Source organism: Myripristis murdjan, chromosome 11 (assembly GCF_902150065.1).
Source record: "Myripristis murdjan chromosome 11, fMyrMur1.1, whole genome shotgun sequence".
Lineage (NCBI taxonomy): Eukaryota > Metazoa > Chordata > Actinopteri > Holocentriformes > Holocentridae > Myripristis > Myripristis murdjan.
In genome coordinates this window covers 25,569,849-25,587,002 of record NC_043990.1, presented here as the reverse complement: position 1 = coordinate 25,587,002, position 17,154 = coordinate 25,569,849, and the positions used below count along the sequence as shown (strand labels likewise).

Here is a 17,154-nt window from a genome sequence, read left to right as displayed (position 1 = left end):
GGAGCCGCTCTCTCTCTCTCACACACACACACACACATACAGATACAGTATTTCTGCCACACCTCTGATGGCACCCAGCTCAGAGGTGCGGTTGAAGTTTTCCCAGATTCCGTTCAGTTCGCACATCCTTGTTCCTGTTTTTCCAAGAAGCGTTTGAGAAAGTTATCTTAACCAAACAGCCGATGAAAACAATAGAGTTTTCATCGGCAGCCAGAAACAAGAGAGGAGTTTGTCGTGCCCTTTAATCTCACACCAATTGCAGCTCTGCAGAGAAAGAATGGCGGCAGATGGAAAACACAACAAGAAGATTTTCTGGGGGATGCGGCTATGTTTTGTGGTGCAGAACTGTAAGCTCATTTGGACGTCAAAGGCCAAGCAATTATTCTGACTCAGCCCTCCATTTGTTGTCTGTGCAACAGCTCCAGGCTGGACATCTTTTTCACATCACAGATTTGACACTTGTACATTTTTTTTTATGTTTCTGGAGCTAGGAGAGCTTTTCATGCTCCAGAGTACTGCAAGGGTGGAATATGTAAAGTCAGCTGAGAGGTATCCACTGGAATTCTTATTGAAAATTATGCAGAGATTGAATAATGTTATAGCCTAGTGCAACTTTTATAGTATGGGAGCACGGTGGCTCAGTGGTTAGCCCTGTTGCCTCATAGCAGCAAGGCTCTGCATTCAGATCTCAGCTGGAACAGAGTCTTTCTGAGTGGAAGTTGCATGTGCTCCTCCATAAAAAAACAGAAACACCATGTATGTTAGGTTAACCCTATAAAGCCTGAACTATGAAAGAATTGGCAGAAAATTCCAATTTTTTGAAATTGAAAATATTTAGTCCTATAACAGTGTATGATATATGATATGTACTTGAAGTGCCAATGGTATGGTCCAGGGTGAACAGGGGAAGTGTTCAAAGGTATACAACAGTATTTTGGTCAAGTATTGATTAAACTGAAAATGAAAAATGGAATTGAAAACGTGTATCATATATGATACAAATGGCTTTATAGGGTTAATTCTCCTGGGTGGGATGGGTCAAAGCCATAACTTATCATTAGATACTACATGTATAATCTAACTTGGAGAAATTTAATCCGTATCTTGCATAGTTTTTGTATGGATATGATTGATTTGGCTAGTGGAGTGATACAGTAGCTTGGTCCTGATCGATGACTGCAGCTAGCTCATATTTTTTAACCAAAGATACTGATAGGATATGGAAGTGCAGAAACTACAGTTCACAGAAATCACTGTGGACGTATTTTGAGCAGGGCAGAGACTGAAAACCAGCGCTTTTTGGATATCCACCATGCAATCCACCCAGATCCTCTAAAGCCTCCTTTATAGACTATTATGAATATTGAACTTTACAGGCCCCTTGCCTAAAGCTTCTTGTTTGCTCAGCAGATTGCAGCGATGAAATAGACTTGAGTCGTAAAAAAAAAGCCTTTGCTTCCTCCTTTGATAAAAAAGTGAGCTCCGTGGCCTATAAATAATGTAATTTTATAAAGGATAGGCTATTTGAAGCACTAATAACTGATGATAAATGCTAAATTAGGGTTTAAACCGGAGCTTAAATTCTTTGAAGGCAAATTAATTGATATGCCAATATAGAAAAAAAAAATCTAGAAAGCCGTTTTTTCGCCACTTGAGGGCAATTTCAAGTGCAAACCATGCCCGTTTCCAGTTTGTATTTGATTACTGATAAACATTTACATTTTAGACTTCCGGTATAAATTCAAGGGAACAGAAAAGTAGATATAAGTGCAGATACAGTAGCTTTAGGAGTTGAGGACACACAGAGATAGCGGCATCACGGTGCATCCCCCCTGTAGCAGTGACACATGGGGCAGATAAGGAAGACCAACCTGGGCCAAACACCAAACAAAGCTGGTTGTGCTGAGCACGCTTGCATGAAATCATTATAACTGAGCGTATAGTAATGATGATAAATGCTGCAAATAGCGCAGGTGAGGGAAATAATAAAAGTATAACTATGTTTATATACTACTGCAGAATGAATAATACAACAGAAACCAATTAGACTCAATTAAATAATGCAACATAAGGAGGTTACATTAAAACAAAACTGAGAAACCATTCAGAGGGAATGAATCCATAAGATTGTGTGTGTGTGTGTGTGTGTGTGTGTGTGAGGTTTTGCGGTTGCAGGGAGGCCTATAGAGCGATCAAATATTGAAATTGTTTGGCTCATCAAAAAGGCCGGTGGAGGATTTTCTGAAATATTTTATGGCAGTATTTCCATCCTCTGAAAATGGGGAACAGGCCATGCACCTTATGTAAGTTATTTGTATTGCACGCACAATGTCGACTTCACTGCAAAGTGTTGACAAGAATGGGATGTTTTGACGGTGAAAATTGATCGTTTTCAACCTGTGGAATAGATGCGAGGAGGATTTGGAGAAGATTGCTAACCTAACTAATTTCCTTGGCGAAATGAGCCTTCTGGTGGCTGCACGGCGACGCAGCCGACATGATGATCTTATCAGGAAAGTAACTTAAATATTCCACAGCAAATTTCATGCCGTATTCTTGCATGGCTCTTAATTTATCACCGCGTGGGCTTTGTCAGCCTGCTGTGACATGTCGCCTCTGTATAAAGCCACATTACGGCACTTATCTTCTTTGCCAGTCCCCGCTGTGACAGCACCATGGCATTGCCTACCAATTCAATTATCAGGTGACAGGGACAGCACCAAGACAAGAGTCATTGCTTTGCTGTTAGCAGAATATTTCTCTATGATAGAACTTATGTTGGGTTTGTGCTGTGCGCTGGCCAGAGCGTCACATCTGGAGCGGAGTCGTGCTTGATTGCAAGCCATCCCACTCGACAAAAATGTTATCTTCATTAGAATATTTTATAGGACTTGGGCAACAGGCTTGAGGGCAGCTCAAGCTCTGCCAGGATATAATTATTGTTCCCCTCAACTTCCACATAACTTCGTATTTAAAAAGAAATAACATTCCAATAACAAGTGGACCATCTCCAGATTGGTTTATTTGTTCATTGCTCCTTACGAAAAAGCATTCCCCCAATTTTTCATTGCATATTTGTATACAATTAGTAATTTCAGATTTACTCCGCACGTAGCTCTTGTCTCCTTAGATGCCCCTTCATTCTCATATTTTCCCATCTCAATTTGGTATATTTTACCCAGGGTCCAAAATATAAATTTAACTGCCTTTCTGTTTCTTGAATTTGTCTCCACAGCGGTTTAAAGGAGCACTGAAATCACTCCTCCTAACCAACTAATATTTTCTATATGAACTGCTTATTAAAGCTTGGTCAAACCAGAATTTCCAATATATCCAAGTTCAAAGGCTTATTATGAATACCGCCTGTTTTTTGTTTTTTTTTTCCTTTTTTTTCTTTCTTTTTTTTTAAATTATTTGTGTTTACATTCTTTTATCTGTATTGTCTTATGGAAACTGTAAGCCACATCATTATAATTAATGACTATAAATGACAGGGTGTGTTGTTGATGTGTGTGTGTATGTGTGCATGTGTGTATGAGTGTCTTCTGACTACGACCTAATTCATTATACATGTGTAATAGATGGGTATTAATGGGATGCACTGTTGCCCAAGTGTTATGCTATATTATGTTCCTTTTTCTTTTACTTTTCCAGTGACAATTGTCCTTCACACATTCTTCTTTCAAACCAAACCAAATAGAATCACTCACATCACATTTAATGACATTCTGTAAGAACAGTATTACTGTATGTACTATCACTGCACCAGTATATTTTATTTGGACTTAATTAGGCTGTCTTGGATGGGAGATTGTCTTCTAATTCGTATTTACTATGTTGGGTGGAACATCAGTCGAGCTTATATTGTACATGGCGGCTTAAGCCTTGGTAAATAACTTCATCAAGTCGGATCTTAAACGCAGCAGATGCACTAGGTTGGCACATCACAGTCGCGGCTCCAAATCCCTGTTTGAAATTGGTTTCCAAACAGGGCTTTTCACACAGCTAACAGCAGGCACCCGACGTAAGCTTTCTAGCTATGGCTCTATTCTGAGTTTTGTCAAGCACTAATAATTCTTTAAACAGCCTGGCAAGATTCCCAACGCCACCGAGGGCACATCGGCGACAAGAGAGATCCGAAATTATCGGCAACCTCTGATTGCAGGCAGATAAAGGAGGGTAACAGCGCTTGTGCTCTCAAACCTGGCAGCTGTATTATTATTATTATTATTATTACAATTACAGCGCACCTTGAAAAATGCTTTCAAAGGCTGGTAATTTCTGAAATTTCCGAGGAAGACATCATTTTCATTTCTCCGCTTGAGCCATTGTGTAGGTCTAAGCTCTGCGCCCTGTTGCTTCATGAGCCTGCTCTGTGTAGTGGCAGCACCTGTCATCGTGGCGCTCTGTAGTTCAATGGCACACAGAACAATGCCAGGTTCAGTGCTTTAATTCCCACTTGGGTTACCCACGCTAAAAATGTGTGCTGGCAGGAGCATGTCATTTAAATACAGAGCTGTCGTACTGTATAAGTGCAAGTGATGTTATCGAAAACTTCTGCTGCTGGGAACAGAGAGTTTCCAGTTCAGACCCCACTCACCATCTGGTTACCGGTGGCCATTCTGGACGTCCTTCACTTTTGGGCATCATTTGCGGCTCTGATTGCATTTGTAAACGAACACTTTGGCAGTGTTCACCGTCATTTGTATGCTGAGTTTGGCTGGGATCTGATGAGTTTGCCGCTGGTGAATGTAACCTGGTGCGAGTTTAGAAAATAGCAGCTTAAAAATCAATACCTGGTCAGGCCTGCACTGTCTTTTTATAAACCCATCTAGTTAATCTGCAGGTTCTAAGGCTAGCTGTGTCATTTAGAATTTTATCCCATTTACTGTGACACAAGTCTAATTTATGCCTCCACCCGAGAGTTTCACCAGCAGGCTCCACATCCCCTAATTTACATTTCCTTCAATCATTCTGCAATGTATGCCATGTGCAATTAGATTTTTTTTCAACATTCGGTCATATTTTGTCACGTTTAAAATCTAGCTCGAAATAAACAGCTGTTGTCTGACAGACACCCAAAATAAAACATTAAAAAAAAAGGCACGGATGTGACAGTGAAGCCGGTGAAGTGTTTTTCAGGGAGCTTTTGTTTAAGACTTCTCGCTGTAGCTGAGTGACAGTAAGCAGAATGTAACGCAGCGCACGGCCGTGGAAGCACTCAACTCGCAGCACAGTGAAATAACAATTAAGCGGAAACTTTGCCAAAACCAAATTAAGGCTTTGTGTTTGCTGTGATGGATTGTCTAGCTCAGGCAATTTTCAAGCGTGGGGAGGTTGTTCTCCTACTGTGTAAGAGTGAGCGGTGGAGAATGGCTTCCTTTGAAGGGAGGAAATAAGACTTGACATCTCAAGCTATGCCAAGTGCCGAGTGCAGATATCTGCAGGAATAATAGAGCAGGGGGGCATCCTAAACCCTAAATTTGACACAAAACAATTTTTGGGGGGAGGCTTACGTTTCCTTTGTACTCATAGCAATCTACATACACCCACACCTCAGTAATCTTTTTCAGATGTATTTCTTTTTCATATCTGGTCAGCGTTATTTGCACTTGTGACTCAACTGCAAGGCCTCTATAGCTGCACAAGCACACTACCTCGCTCTTCCCACACAATCTATCTCATCACTGAGACCAGGGTCAACATTAATCCTGCTAATTATAAGGCCACAAGCTCTAACACCTCACCTGAGAGTTCCATCTCCTCTGGTCTTGTTCCCTCCCGCCCGCACGGCTTCACTTATCTGATAATGATGAGTACAGTGTTCATCCTTCATTCTGATTGTTAATCAGCTCAGCCTGAACAGGCATTTGGAGAAGATACATCTGCCTGCCTTTTTCATAGAGCTATGACACACACACACACACACACACACACACGCGCGTGCACACACAACCGTGAGGTATGTAAAAGGGGTGTATGGCTAACAGCAGCTAAATTAGTGAAGTGGTCACGCACTAAGAAATGAAATAGTGCTGAAAAGAAACCACTGACCTTTTGATGTGTGGGCATTACATGCTATGTGAGTTTGTCTGAATATGGTAGATTTAAGCACTGGGCTGTGTTATGGAATATTGCAGCCCAAGGATATGAGCATATTGAGACCCCATAGAGACAAATAAACAATGAGATGGTGATGGTGGTCTAAAACAGAAGATAACATCCTACATGTTCCTGGTAGACGTGTGGACTTGACATTAAAGATACCACCAACACTCATTCATCAGCATCACAGTAATGATTCCCCTGGGTGCCGTTCTATGACTTCGCAACGTGTTTGTTTCATCCTCCGCAACGCCCTCATGCCTCACCGAAACCAGAGCATTTTGCCTCCTTGACTTTGTTGACCTGCTCAGATTTTATTAATTTCTTGTATTTCTCCACCTCCAAGATGATCCTCTCTTCGTCCATGGTGTCAAAAATCCTCAGGCAGTTGACTTCTGGCCTGGTTTCACTGTGAGGGACCAAGCAAACTGGCACAAGAAATCGCAGGATTTAGTTAGAAAAAAAAAAAAAAAAAAAAAAAAAACTTCTTTTATTCATCCAAATGCAAAAAAAAAAAAATAAATAAATAAATAAAAAAATCCATATATAATCCAAAGCAAAGACACTTAACAAAAGTTCTAGGCCAAAAAATGAGGTCAGCTGAACAGAACTCAAGAAAATGAGAACCTAACCTGAACTGAGACACTGACCTAACTGCAAGACACACAGGGGACCTAAAGACTAGCTGACCATTACACATAAAGGGGGTAGATAAAGACAAACTAAACTGAACAAAGTACATTAAACAAACGGCCAGGCTTAGGAAAATAATACAGAAAATACTAAGTAACTTACAGTACTACATAATCTGTACAAACTTAACATCTAGGCAATAACTAAAAATCAAAAAAAGGAGAAAAGGAAATTCCCTCCAACCTTGAAAGCAACCACAGTTGGTGTCCACTCAGGGATTCAGGACAGCTGCACAAATTGGCTCCTCTTTTGCCTGGACCACATACTACAAACTAAGGACAAACTAAGAATAACTAATCGAAACACTAGCTTTGACATATTGACATGGTGGAATCATGAGGTGTTTGCATGCTGTATTTCAGTTTTCAAACAGCAAAGAAAACCACAATAGCATGCATAAGACATTCACAAAGGTTCAAATTGGCTTATTTAAGCACATCAGAAACACAAGCAGACCACCAGCGCTCTAACACACACAAACACACATCGCCACGGACGTCGATAATCCACATTGGCAAGCACGCCGCAGTGTTACAAGGCTATTAGACAAGAGTGGGAACCGAACCAATAAATGTCACGTCCAGCTGAACATTGGTGTGAACTGTAATCGATGATCCTTCATTACTGGCTCTTCCTCCTGTTCTTTTTCAGAGCAAAGTCTCCAATTATCTCTTTAAAGTACATCTGACACACCAAGTCACGTCAGAGAAATCAGAGTGGTCAAGTTGCTGGCCCAAAGTTTCGTTTTGATCAGATCTTTCCCCGCCAGCACCTTGTCACATGTCAGATGGAAGAGGGCAAAATCCACCTCTGGGGAAAACTTTATGCAGCTCCTTCTCGTCAGTTCTTTGCGACGGCACTGATTTTGCAGAGAAAGTTTGCAGGAACTGTGTGATTTTATCTCGAAATTCCTCATCTGTATCGTTGTAGATTGTAACCCCGACTTGTATGTTTCATTTTTTTCAGAGTTGCCCAAGATGGGAAAGAAATCCTGTTAGAAGTTCTGGCAGGCCTCCTTGTAGGCTTCATTTCTCTGCTTTAATGCACTGGTCAGGTTATTTATCATCAGTGAAAAGACCTCAACTCAGAATTTCTCTCCTCCAGTGAGAATGTGGCCTGGTGTGTCTGAATCATCTGACCTGGTTTTGCGCTTTGCCTGAAGTGGTGTTACAGACCTGTATTCTGTAGCTGCTCATATTTCTTTTTCTCTGGCTTGAAATTCCCCAAATTTATCACGGAGAACCACAGCGAAATCTTTAAGCGAGCTAATCAACTGCACGCCTGTTACAAAGTTGCAATCCACTTCATGCAGGGCTTCGCTGACTGAGAAGTGAAATCTCTGCAGGAATGTATTTCAAAAGATGCATTGAAATGTTATATATCTCGATAACTCCAGGGCATGCTTCATCTCATGGTGTTTTACTCAGTCTCTTGAATATTTTTGCAACTGAGGGCCTCAGTCACCTGTGCATGAACTGAGACTCATGTGTCAGGCAGGGTTTTCAGACCTCAATAAGTTTGTTTTAGTTCCTTTCAAGTCCATCGATTATGGTTTCCAAGCACTGGAGGGAATTAGAGCAGACATTAAACACTGACTGAACCGGTGAGATCAAGAGAAGGCACTGTGCATGGAATCCAGTCAGCAGGAGAATAAGAGAAAACTTTTTGGGTGTGTGAACCGTAAAATGTAAAAACAAATGGACTTAGTGACCCTCCAGCTTATGAAGGGAAGTTTTAAATCCTGGAGATTGTATTTACATGTACACGCCACCATGTTGTCATTGTTTACAGCTGGAGCAGCCATAATGAGGCAAAGGGTGGAGTCAAGGTGGAGGGTATAATCCTTGGAGGGTTTGTTAGGACAGGCGAGCTGAAATGGCATAGGTGATGAGCTATATACTAAGAAAAATTAAAGGCTCAAAAGAACACACTCCTACAGTCTCACTCATTTCTGGAGAATAAAAGCATGTTTGTTGCCACGTAATGGACATCTTACCTTAAACGGTGATGTAATGACAACCTGCCGGTCACTGGATAGGCGACATGTCAATCACAAGGCAGACAAAACTGAAATTAGCCCAGTCATATATCTATTATATCCTCTCATTATCACAATTACCCTGAAAATTGACAGTGGGAGACACAATTGCGTCTCAGCCACTTTGGCTTCAAAACACATCATTTTGTTGGCCACTTTGCATGAATGCATTCCCGACTCCCGTCATGATACTTGCATTATTGCACCATTGACACCAGCATTTAGGAAAAATGGACAAATAAATAAACAAATAAATATATAGATAAACAAATAAAAAATAAAGACAAAGTCAAGAAAATTCAAGGAAGATACCTCCTGTAATGCACAACAGTTGACAAGTTAGCACCGCCATTCTGGATCAGGAATAGAATTGACAATGAGAAAGTCTTCTGTACCTGCCGGGTAATTCACACTGGCCCATTACAGTGTTGAATTTTTCACATATTCCTGCAGATAATAAGGATGGGATTCCTCGGCCCTTGTTGCCACACTTTTTATGAGACTAGGAAGGCATCTCAAAATGAAAGACTGCCTTCTGCCAAACTCTCAGTGATGCTCCACTCCCTTTCTCCGGGGCTAACAGACTTTCCCGCCATGTCCACAGGAATGCCCGGCCTAGCTGGCATTCTAATTGGCACTGCGAGGTCTGTCTCTGTCTCCACACCAACTGCATTGTTATTTTGGCCATCTGGTTTTCTGAAACATGTCAGCTTAGGTGTTTTCTTGAGCAGGTCTGTGCTCTCTCTAACCTTCAGCGGCTGACGGTTCCATTTCTGGGCCCCGAGAAGTGCTGGATAAGACATATTTGATGTTAGTATGATGATGTTAGCACCATCATATAGCTTAAGATGACTGTTATGGCTATTTAGCTGTAGTGCTGTTGCAAAAGTTCTCAGTTTCTCAGCATAGAGGCCCACTATCACTCCACATGATGTATGACAGCATGAGAAACCAGAGCACCAGCAATATACTGGGGACCCATGAATGATTTTAATGTCTGCTCTCATTATTGACTAGAGCCCGGCTGATATGGGATTTTTGAGACTGATACTAGAGGGGAAAAATTCACCAGGTGCTGATATAATGATTTTTTTTTAGCTGAAATGAAAAAGGCCTTTTCCATGAGGACTGTGCACTGACTTTGCATCAATATGACAATGCAAGGGTACTCAGAAGGCTGCTCCCTTGAGCAAATACCTTTATTAAAGAATATTATTGTCAACATTGTCAACCAATTCTAGAAATGAAGACTGAGAAAATAATAAATCAGTAGCTAAGTAAACATCAGTACTGTTCAATATTAGTCAACTGCTGACCATTTGAATAAAGAATGCATATCTATATATCTATTTATCCATAGATATAGATGTAGATATAGATAGATATATGTAGTCTGTCTTGCAGATGGGCGCGGGGCAGGGGTTCGTCGGTGCCAACTGGAAGCGCCTGGGCCCGGTGCTCCCAGGCTTTAAAACAGGCTGTTCCCAGTTTATCGTGGGAGCTCTCCTCATTTGAGCTCTTGGCTTTTTGTTTGGCGTTATGTTTGGTTTGTCTCGTCCAACACCCTGCCACAGATACACTATCACACATGCCACACTGACACCTCTGACTGTACTGACTGCGCCACATCCCACAAAGTTTTCTTTTCCTAACTATATTCACTGATAAGGCCTTCCAAAGACTTCCCTAGATATTCGGCTTTAGATAATTCATATAATATCTTCGCTGTCTTGGTTTACTTGTGGGAAAAACACCTCTTCGGCCAACTTAATCATCCAATCTTTTACCTTGAAGCAGCATAAACTCAGATATCAAATAATAAAGTGTATAGCAGATGGGGGTTCACCACAAGAATACACAATAGCAGTCACGGTACAAAATAATGTAAAAGCAACCTTAAACTTAGTAAGACAACACAAAGAGCACATGATAAACAATAGCAATGAACTGGGCTCAGTACACATCCGTTGCCCAAAAGCATGCTGGGAAACCCCACTGACTGGTGTTCATTCAGATGTCGGTCCCCAAGAGAGACAGAAGTCTTCCACATTGTTTCACAGCTAGATTGCCTTTAATTTGCAGAATGGTCATTAGGTTTAGTTTCCTAAACCTATATAGTTTTAATAAGCAGGAATATTGGGTCATCCAATGATTAAAATCACTTCCAGTTTCACTCCACATCCACTTTTTTCCAAAATCCGAATATAAATTATTATACAAATACAAATAGTGGCAGTAGTGGTGCCTCTACACACCCCCCTATATATATATATATACATCCAAAGCCTGAGGCCCAGAAGTGTCCTGAACTCAGCAAAACAGCCAGAGGGCAGGGTCACTGCAGATACACACACCAACACACACTGGTGATTGATGGCTGGGAGGGATTATTTTTAGTCTATAAATTTGTTTTTTTGTTTGTTTGTTTTTTTACTTAAATCCTCTTCATTCTGACTATACATATTCATGCCCATTTGATTTTTATTTGTCCAAGAATGATCTTTAATTGTCGGTTTGGAATTACTATCAAAGAGTTAGTCACTTTTGGTCAGTGTTTGAAATCCAAGCAGCTGTATTCTCTGTCTTGAACACAGAATAGCAAAAAGCTTGCAGCACCTGTAAGACAACCTTGCGCATAGTCAAAAATACTTTTTTGGAGGAGGTCATGCTGGGTCCTGTCAGGCTTTGGCAGAAAATGTCAAACTCTTACATGCCTGTTAAGTCAAAGTGGGTAATGAGGAGGTTGATAGCGCTCCGACTGCAGCAACACAACAGGTGATGTCAGTCAAACGTGGTCAGCTCGTTTCTATTGCTTGTGTGTGTCACCTCCTCGTACTGACCGCAGCCAGCTGCCGTTTAACAGCCAATTACTGCTCCAGCTTGAGCGGCTGCTGTTGGACATAATAATAGGGACACCTAGCTTGCCAAGCTGAAATTGCCATGCCCACCACTCTAAATGGACAGTGGACTGTTTTGAATGTCTGTTTTGGATTTTCAACACATCATTAAATGGGGCATTTTTTTATTCCTATAATTATTATGTGGATTTTTTTTTTCCTCATAATGTGCTTGTCAAAGCCTGTTTTTTTGGCTTAACGTTCTATTATGTGGCCAATTTCGAGTATATGTAAAACTCATGAAGGCAAGGCAATCAGTTTTTTCCCTTCTTTTTGAAAATGTCAAAATAACACAACAAAAAAGGAGAAGGTGTGATATCTTTTTTTTTTTTTTTTAATGACTCGCTGCTTTTCCCTGCAGGATGAACCAGGCTCCCACCACTGGGTTTGAAGAGGATGTGGGTGCCAGAACAACTCATCATGTCATGTACCCAGAAAGTGCCATAGACCTGGACAACACCACAAGTCTCGTGTTGATCCCTTTCAAGACTCTGGACCTTCAGTGGGTCATTAGTGCCCTGACCACAGGCTCCATTAAACAGTGAGTGTAATAAAAAAGTGGAGGTGTGAATGTCTACTTTTTCCTTAGACATTTCTCCACTTTTGATACAACTGTGCATGTGTAGCGTTTATTTTTCCCTTCTCCCAGATTCATTAAAATTCCTCAGATACCACAAGCACACATTTGTCTTGTCATAACAAACATTATCCCTCCGTAATCACCTTCCAGTTAATTTCACATTCAGCTCATTCCTTCTGGATAAGGCTGTCAAGTTGATGATTACTGGCGATCCAGAAAATTAGAATGCATTGGCGCTGGCATTAGTAATGGCATTACAAATAAAACAAATCCAGGAAAATGTGTTAAATGGTAAGAAATGATGGCAAGGGCTGGGAAACGGCTTGATCTCTAAATAAACTTTTTCATCTAAGTTTGCAATTGTGTTCCAACAGTGCTAAAGCAATAATTCCACATCATTAAACATCACAAGTCTCTTTTAGTGGTGGGAATTTCAGTATTGCCACTAGCAAGCATTAGGTCTTCATTCGGTGTGGTGAATTAACTTTGTGCATGTTGGAGCCTTGTTAAAACATGGTAAAGAATGAGACCCTCAGCTGATGGGGACAGGGACACCGGTGTGACTGCGTTAATCCCAATTCACAAGGTGATTTTGCAGTGCCGTCTTTAAACATGAATAATTCCCTGAGATTTGATGCTTAAGAAGTCCCTCACTTTGCAAGAGCGCCGTACTGATGCGTGTGTTAAAGGAAAGTGGGTGGAAAGTTGGAATAAGCGAGGCAGAAAGCTAAAGACGGGAGTGATCCTCAATTTAAACGGTATTTTAAATGCTTGTAGCTTATGTGACATTCAGGGTTTATGATGTAGCCAGCCAGACGTACCGTAGATAATTCTCATATTCATCCACCACAAGATAGAGGAGACCTTGGAGCGTTATACTGCGCCGAACACATTTCCAGCTCCATCCTCGTGACAATATATTAAACGGCAGCCAACATGTCTGAAGGAAATGATGAATATGGAAGAGACAACTGACCAATCATTGTAATCTTTGAATTTTAATGACCCACAGTGTAATGACAGCCATTACTGCGGCTGCAGTCTTCATAAACCTTACCTTGTAATTAGAAACGTTTTTGTGGATTATGGCTCACCACTCTGCATCGCCACTTTAACGTCACAGCCACTCTTAAGTACTTTCTTAGTTCAACGGGATTTTTTGCTCCTTTTCATTTTCATGGCTAGCGGCATGCACACAATTTTTGCATGTGCTGTATTGCTTCGAAGTGGGTGCCCAGTTCATGTTTATTCAAACAGTTTCTCGACTGGCATGGTTTTCATTTGCGTTTCTCATTGCTATGCAAAGATGATGAACATATCAACACCACTTGCTGTCATATGATGAATGACTGGAAAAATTTGACAGTGAGCATATGCTACTGTATGATGAATTGTAAATGTGCCCATATTTAATTGCCTCCTTTTTCTTCATTTTGGTGAGAAAGAAACACTTGACATATGTTTTCCAATATCATCCATCAAAGGTATGCCAATAATTAAAACAATATGCATGTCTGCTTATCCTGTGATAAGGATGTGATACTCTTGTAGACATAAATGTAAGCACAATTATGTTACTATTGTAAATGCAGTGAACAAAGTCTACTGTTCTATCGTTGCAGCACATACATACCTGTTATATCAAGAATAAAGGCAAACAAAGAAAAGGTGAGTCAACAAGTCTTCATCGTATGCATGTTTCCGTTTTGTTGAGTGTTTTTTTGTTATGCTTTTATGCAATCAGACCTAATGGACCTGCAATCAAAAAACAGATCTGAGAGCAAAACTGCTGACGTTGCAGTCAAAAAATCTTTTCTTGCAAGTCCAATAAATTTGTGATTAAAATGTGAATCAAAAACTTTTGTTTGTGATCCAAAAGTTTTGCTTGCTGCTGAACTGAACCTCATGGGCGGGACCTGCACTGAAAAATATAAGACATGTTTCTGTTCAGCTAGAGTCAGCTCAGCAGCAAGCAAAACTTTTGGATTTGGATTTGCAAAGAAAACTTTTGGATTTGCAAAGAAAACTTTTGGATTTTGGATTTGCAATGTAAACTGTTGGATTCGCAAATAAAACTTTTGGACTCACAAACAAAAAAATTGCATTTGCCAACAAAACTTTTTGGGTTTGCAAACAAAACATTTGGATTTGCAAAGTAAACTTTTGGATTTGTATTTTAACAGCAAATATACTTTACTTTCAGTAAAAAAAAAAAAAAAAAAAATGTGATTGCAGTGTCAATAGTTTTGCTCTTTTTTTGCTCTTTTGCTCTTTGCATAAAAAACAAAAATGGAGCTAAATGCACTTGTATTTTGGGTTATGGTGGGGTAAAAGAGTTGTGCTAAACTCAGCAGTTAAATTCTTTGGGAATTAATTGTCATTCATAATTTTTTACTACATCATAACAAAGTGGTGTGGCCTCCTCCTTGAAACCACATAGTCCGCCTCAAAGCTTTTCTTATGCGAGTCCTAGGCAAAATTATTTTCAGTGATGCAGAATCTCTTGTGATTGTGACTGTTTGCAGGTGCTGATTTACAGTCCTACCTTTTTCAAGTACGTCTATGAGAGCTGGCTTGAGGGTCACGGCCGATATCCCTCCACCGGCTTCCTCAGCTTATTGTTTGCTATTCACATATGTGATGAGGTCAGCATATTAAGCTTCCTTAACTTTACTTTGTTTAATGTAAATGAGCTGTAGCTACACAGTATTAATATTCAAGTTTTATTAATACTTAATGTGAATTGGCAATGAAAACTGATCGTCTATCTTTGGTTTGGATAAAATCAGAGATTTGCATTGCACACAGTTTAAGTGACACACTGCTGTTGTTCTGTGTATTCTCAAGGTCAGCGTGTTTGGATTCGGTGCAGACCAGTATGGAAACTGGCATCACTACTGGGAAGAGAACCATTTGGCTGGAGCTTTCCGACACACAGGAGTCCATGATGGAGATTATGAGTATAATGTCACGCTGCTGCTGGCAGACAAGCACAAAATCAGAATGTTTAAAGGAAGATGATGCCAAGTATGTGTGTAGCTTAATGAGAACCGAATTAACTTTTATCAGCCTTCTCTTCTTCTTCTTCTTTTTTCCCCGCACTGGGGTCATGATTTCCAAAGACTATCTCATAACTTTTCTCGGGCTATCCAGAGCTTTAAACACCACGGAACAAGAAAAACCAACCCACACAGAAGAACTAGATCATCAAGCTTGTTGTTAACTACATTTACGCTGCTATTCCAGCAGTGTGGTTTTTACTCACAAAAACAACAGAGCTTTTGTCTCTGGATGTGTAACCGTTCACATTCCCATGTCAGGACAGACCAGCAAAACAAACAGTGTGTGGATTCATCTCCGGTAACCCAAAACATGAATGCATATAGGAAGGTTTGCCACCCCCCTGCACGGTGTTTAACCAAGGTGTGGAGGAAAGGACACCCTGTCACCTAGCCACATCAATAACCAGCTATTGGTCACTTTGGTACTATTATGTCATGTGTGTATATTCCATCTGTTCTTTTAATAACATTTTATGTTTGTGAACATGCCACAGACATAAAAAAGCTCATTTTGTTGACATTAATAGACAAGATGCCATAATCTTTCAATTTATAGCCTGTGTATGGACGCACAGAGAGTGATTCTGCGCAAAGTTCATGGCTGGCCTCTATGCAGGACGTCACAGCTGAGAGATGAGAATATCTCGTATCAAAAATCCCCCAATCTATGTAGGGCAAATTGAGAGCTTTTTGAATCCAAAATGACATTTTTACTGTATCAAGCTTAGGGGGAATTTAATTACCCTCGCAGCAGAGAGACTTTGCTGTAAATTTCATTTCACTTTATCCTGTCATTATAACATACCAGCATCTTGAATGGCCACTGATGCAGCAGTAGAGCTGCCATGCGCCGTACTGTATGTACCACATCTGTTTTATGATCAAGGAAGATGCAGAGGATAATGTTAATCCTGGCATTGTTAATAAAGCAAAATTGACCCCATTTTCAAAATATACCACTTTTCTCCCATCTTTTTCCATCTTGCCAATCATTTCTAACTGAAGTCTCAACAGTCACTTCACCACACAGCCACTTGTGTCATGCTTGCGTAAATATTGTTCAATGCAGTGAGGACTTGAAGCACCCAACACACATATCTCTCAACACATTGACCAGTCACTCTGTAATAATACGTAATTCTAAGTTTGTGCATGACCTGGCAACTTTTACTATGTATGTCACATCAAAACTGTAAGAGCAAGGCGTGACATACTTTTCATTTAGATCTTTTTACCAACATAACTTCTTACATGCAAATAATTAATGTGCTTCTGAGGTCAGTTTTTTGACTTTATAGGACTGTATTGAAGACGCACAAAGCTGTGTAAGCTCCTGATGGGAGTTGGGTCAGAATCAATCTGCATGATGGAAAAAGATGGGAAATAAAGTTCAGGCTGAAAATGGCCAGAGTTCTGCTTTAAGTTCAGTGTGAGAAACTGTTAGATGGACCAGTTTGTAACTCCATATACAGTCACAACTGAGATGTTTTACAGCCTATACCATGCATATCAAGTGTGCCTTAAAGTGACGTGCGTTTTTTAATACTTGCAAAGTAGTTGTGAAGTGCCTTTGATTAAACTTTTTTAAGACAAAATAATTTGATGTATATTGCCTTTGAACTTAAATGTATTACTGTCATTATTGTTATTACCATTATTATTGTCGTTGTTGTTATTATTGCTGTATTTGTCAGTTACATTTACCAGTCTTATACTGTTGCTGTCTATAAAATGTGAATTTAAAGAAAAATCATATGCATGATACATTTAAAGTGTTTG

At 40.2% G+C, this 17,154-nt stretch overlaps 1 protein-coding gene across 1 annotated transcript in view; it reads left to right on the top strand.

The window, feature by feature from the left end:
* LOC115367634 (CMP-N-acetylneuraminate-beta-galactosamide-alpha-2,3-sialyltransferase 1) overlaps window positions 1–16,019 on the top strand; it is a 44,764-nt gene extending 28,745 nt beyond the window's left edge. Inside the window, exons 4-7 of the mRNA XM_030063476.1 lie at window positions 12,095–12,274; window positions 13,936–13,981; window positions 14,839–14,958; window positions 15,161–16,019. Coding sequence (XP_029919336.1) covers window positions 12,095–12,274; window positions 13,936–13,981; window positions 14,839–14,958; window positions 15,161–15,334 — 520 coding nt within the window. The 3' untranslated portion in view covers window positions 15,335–16,019. The remainder of the gene's footprint in view (window positions 1–12,094; window positions 12,275–13,935; window positions 13,982–14,838; window positions 14,959–15,160) is intronic.
* Window positions 16,020–17,154: the final 1,135 nt, after the last annotated feature.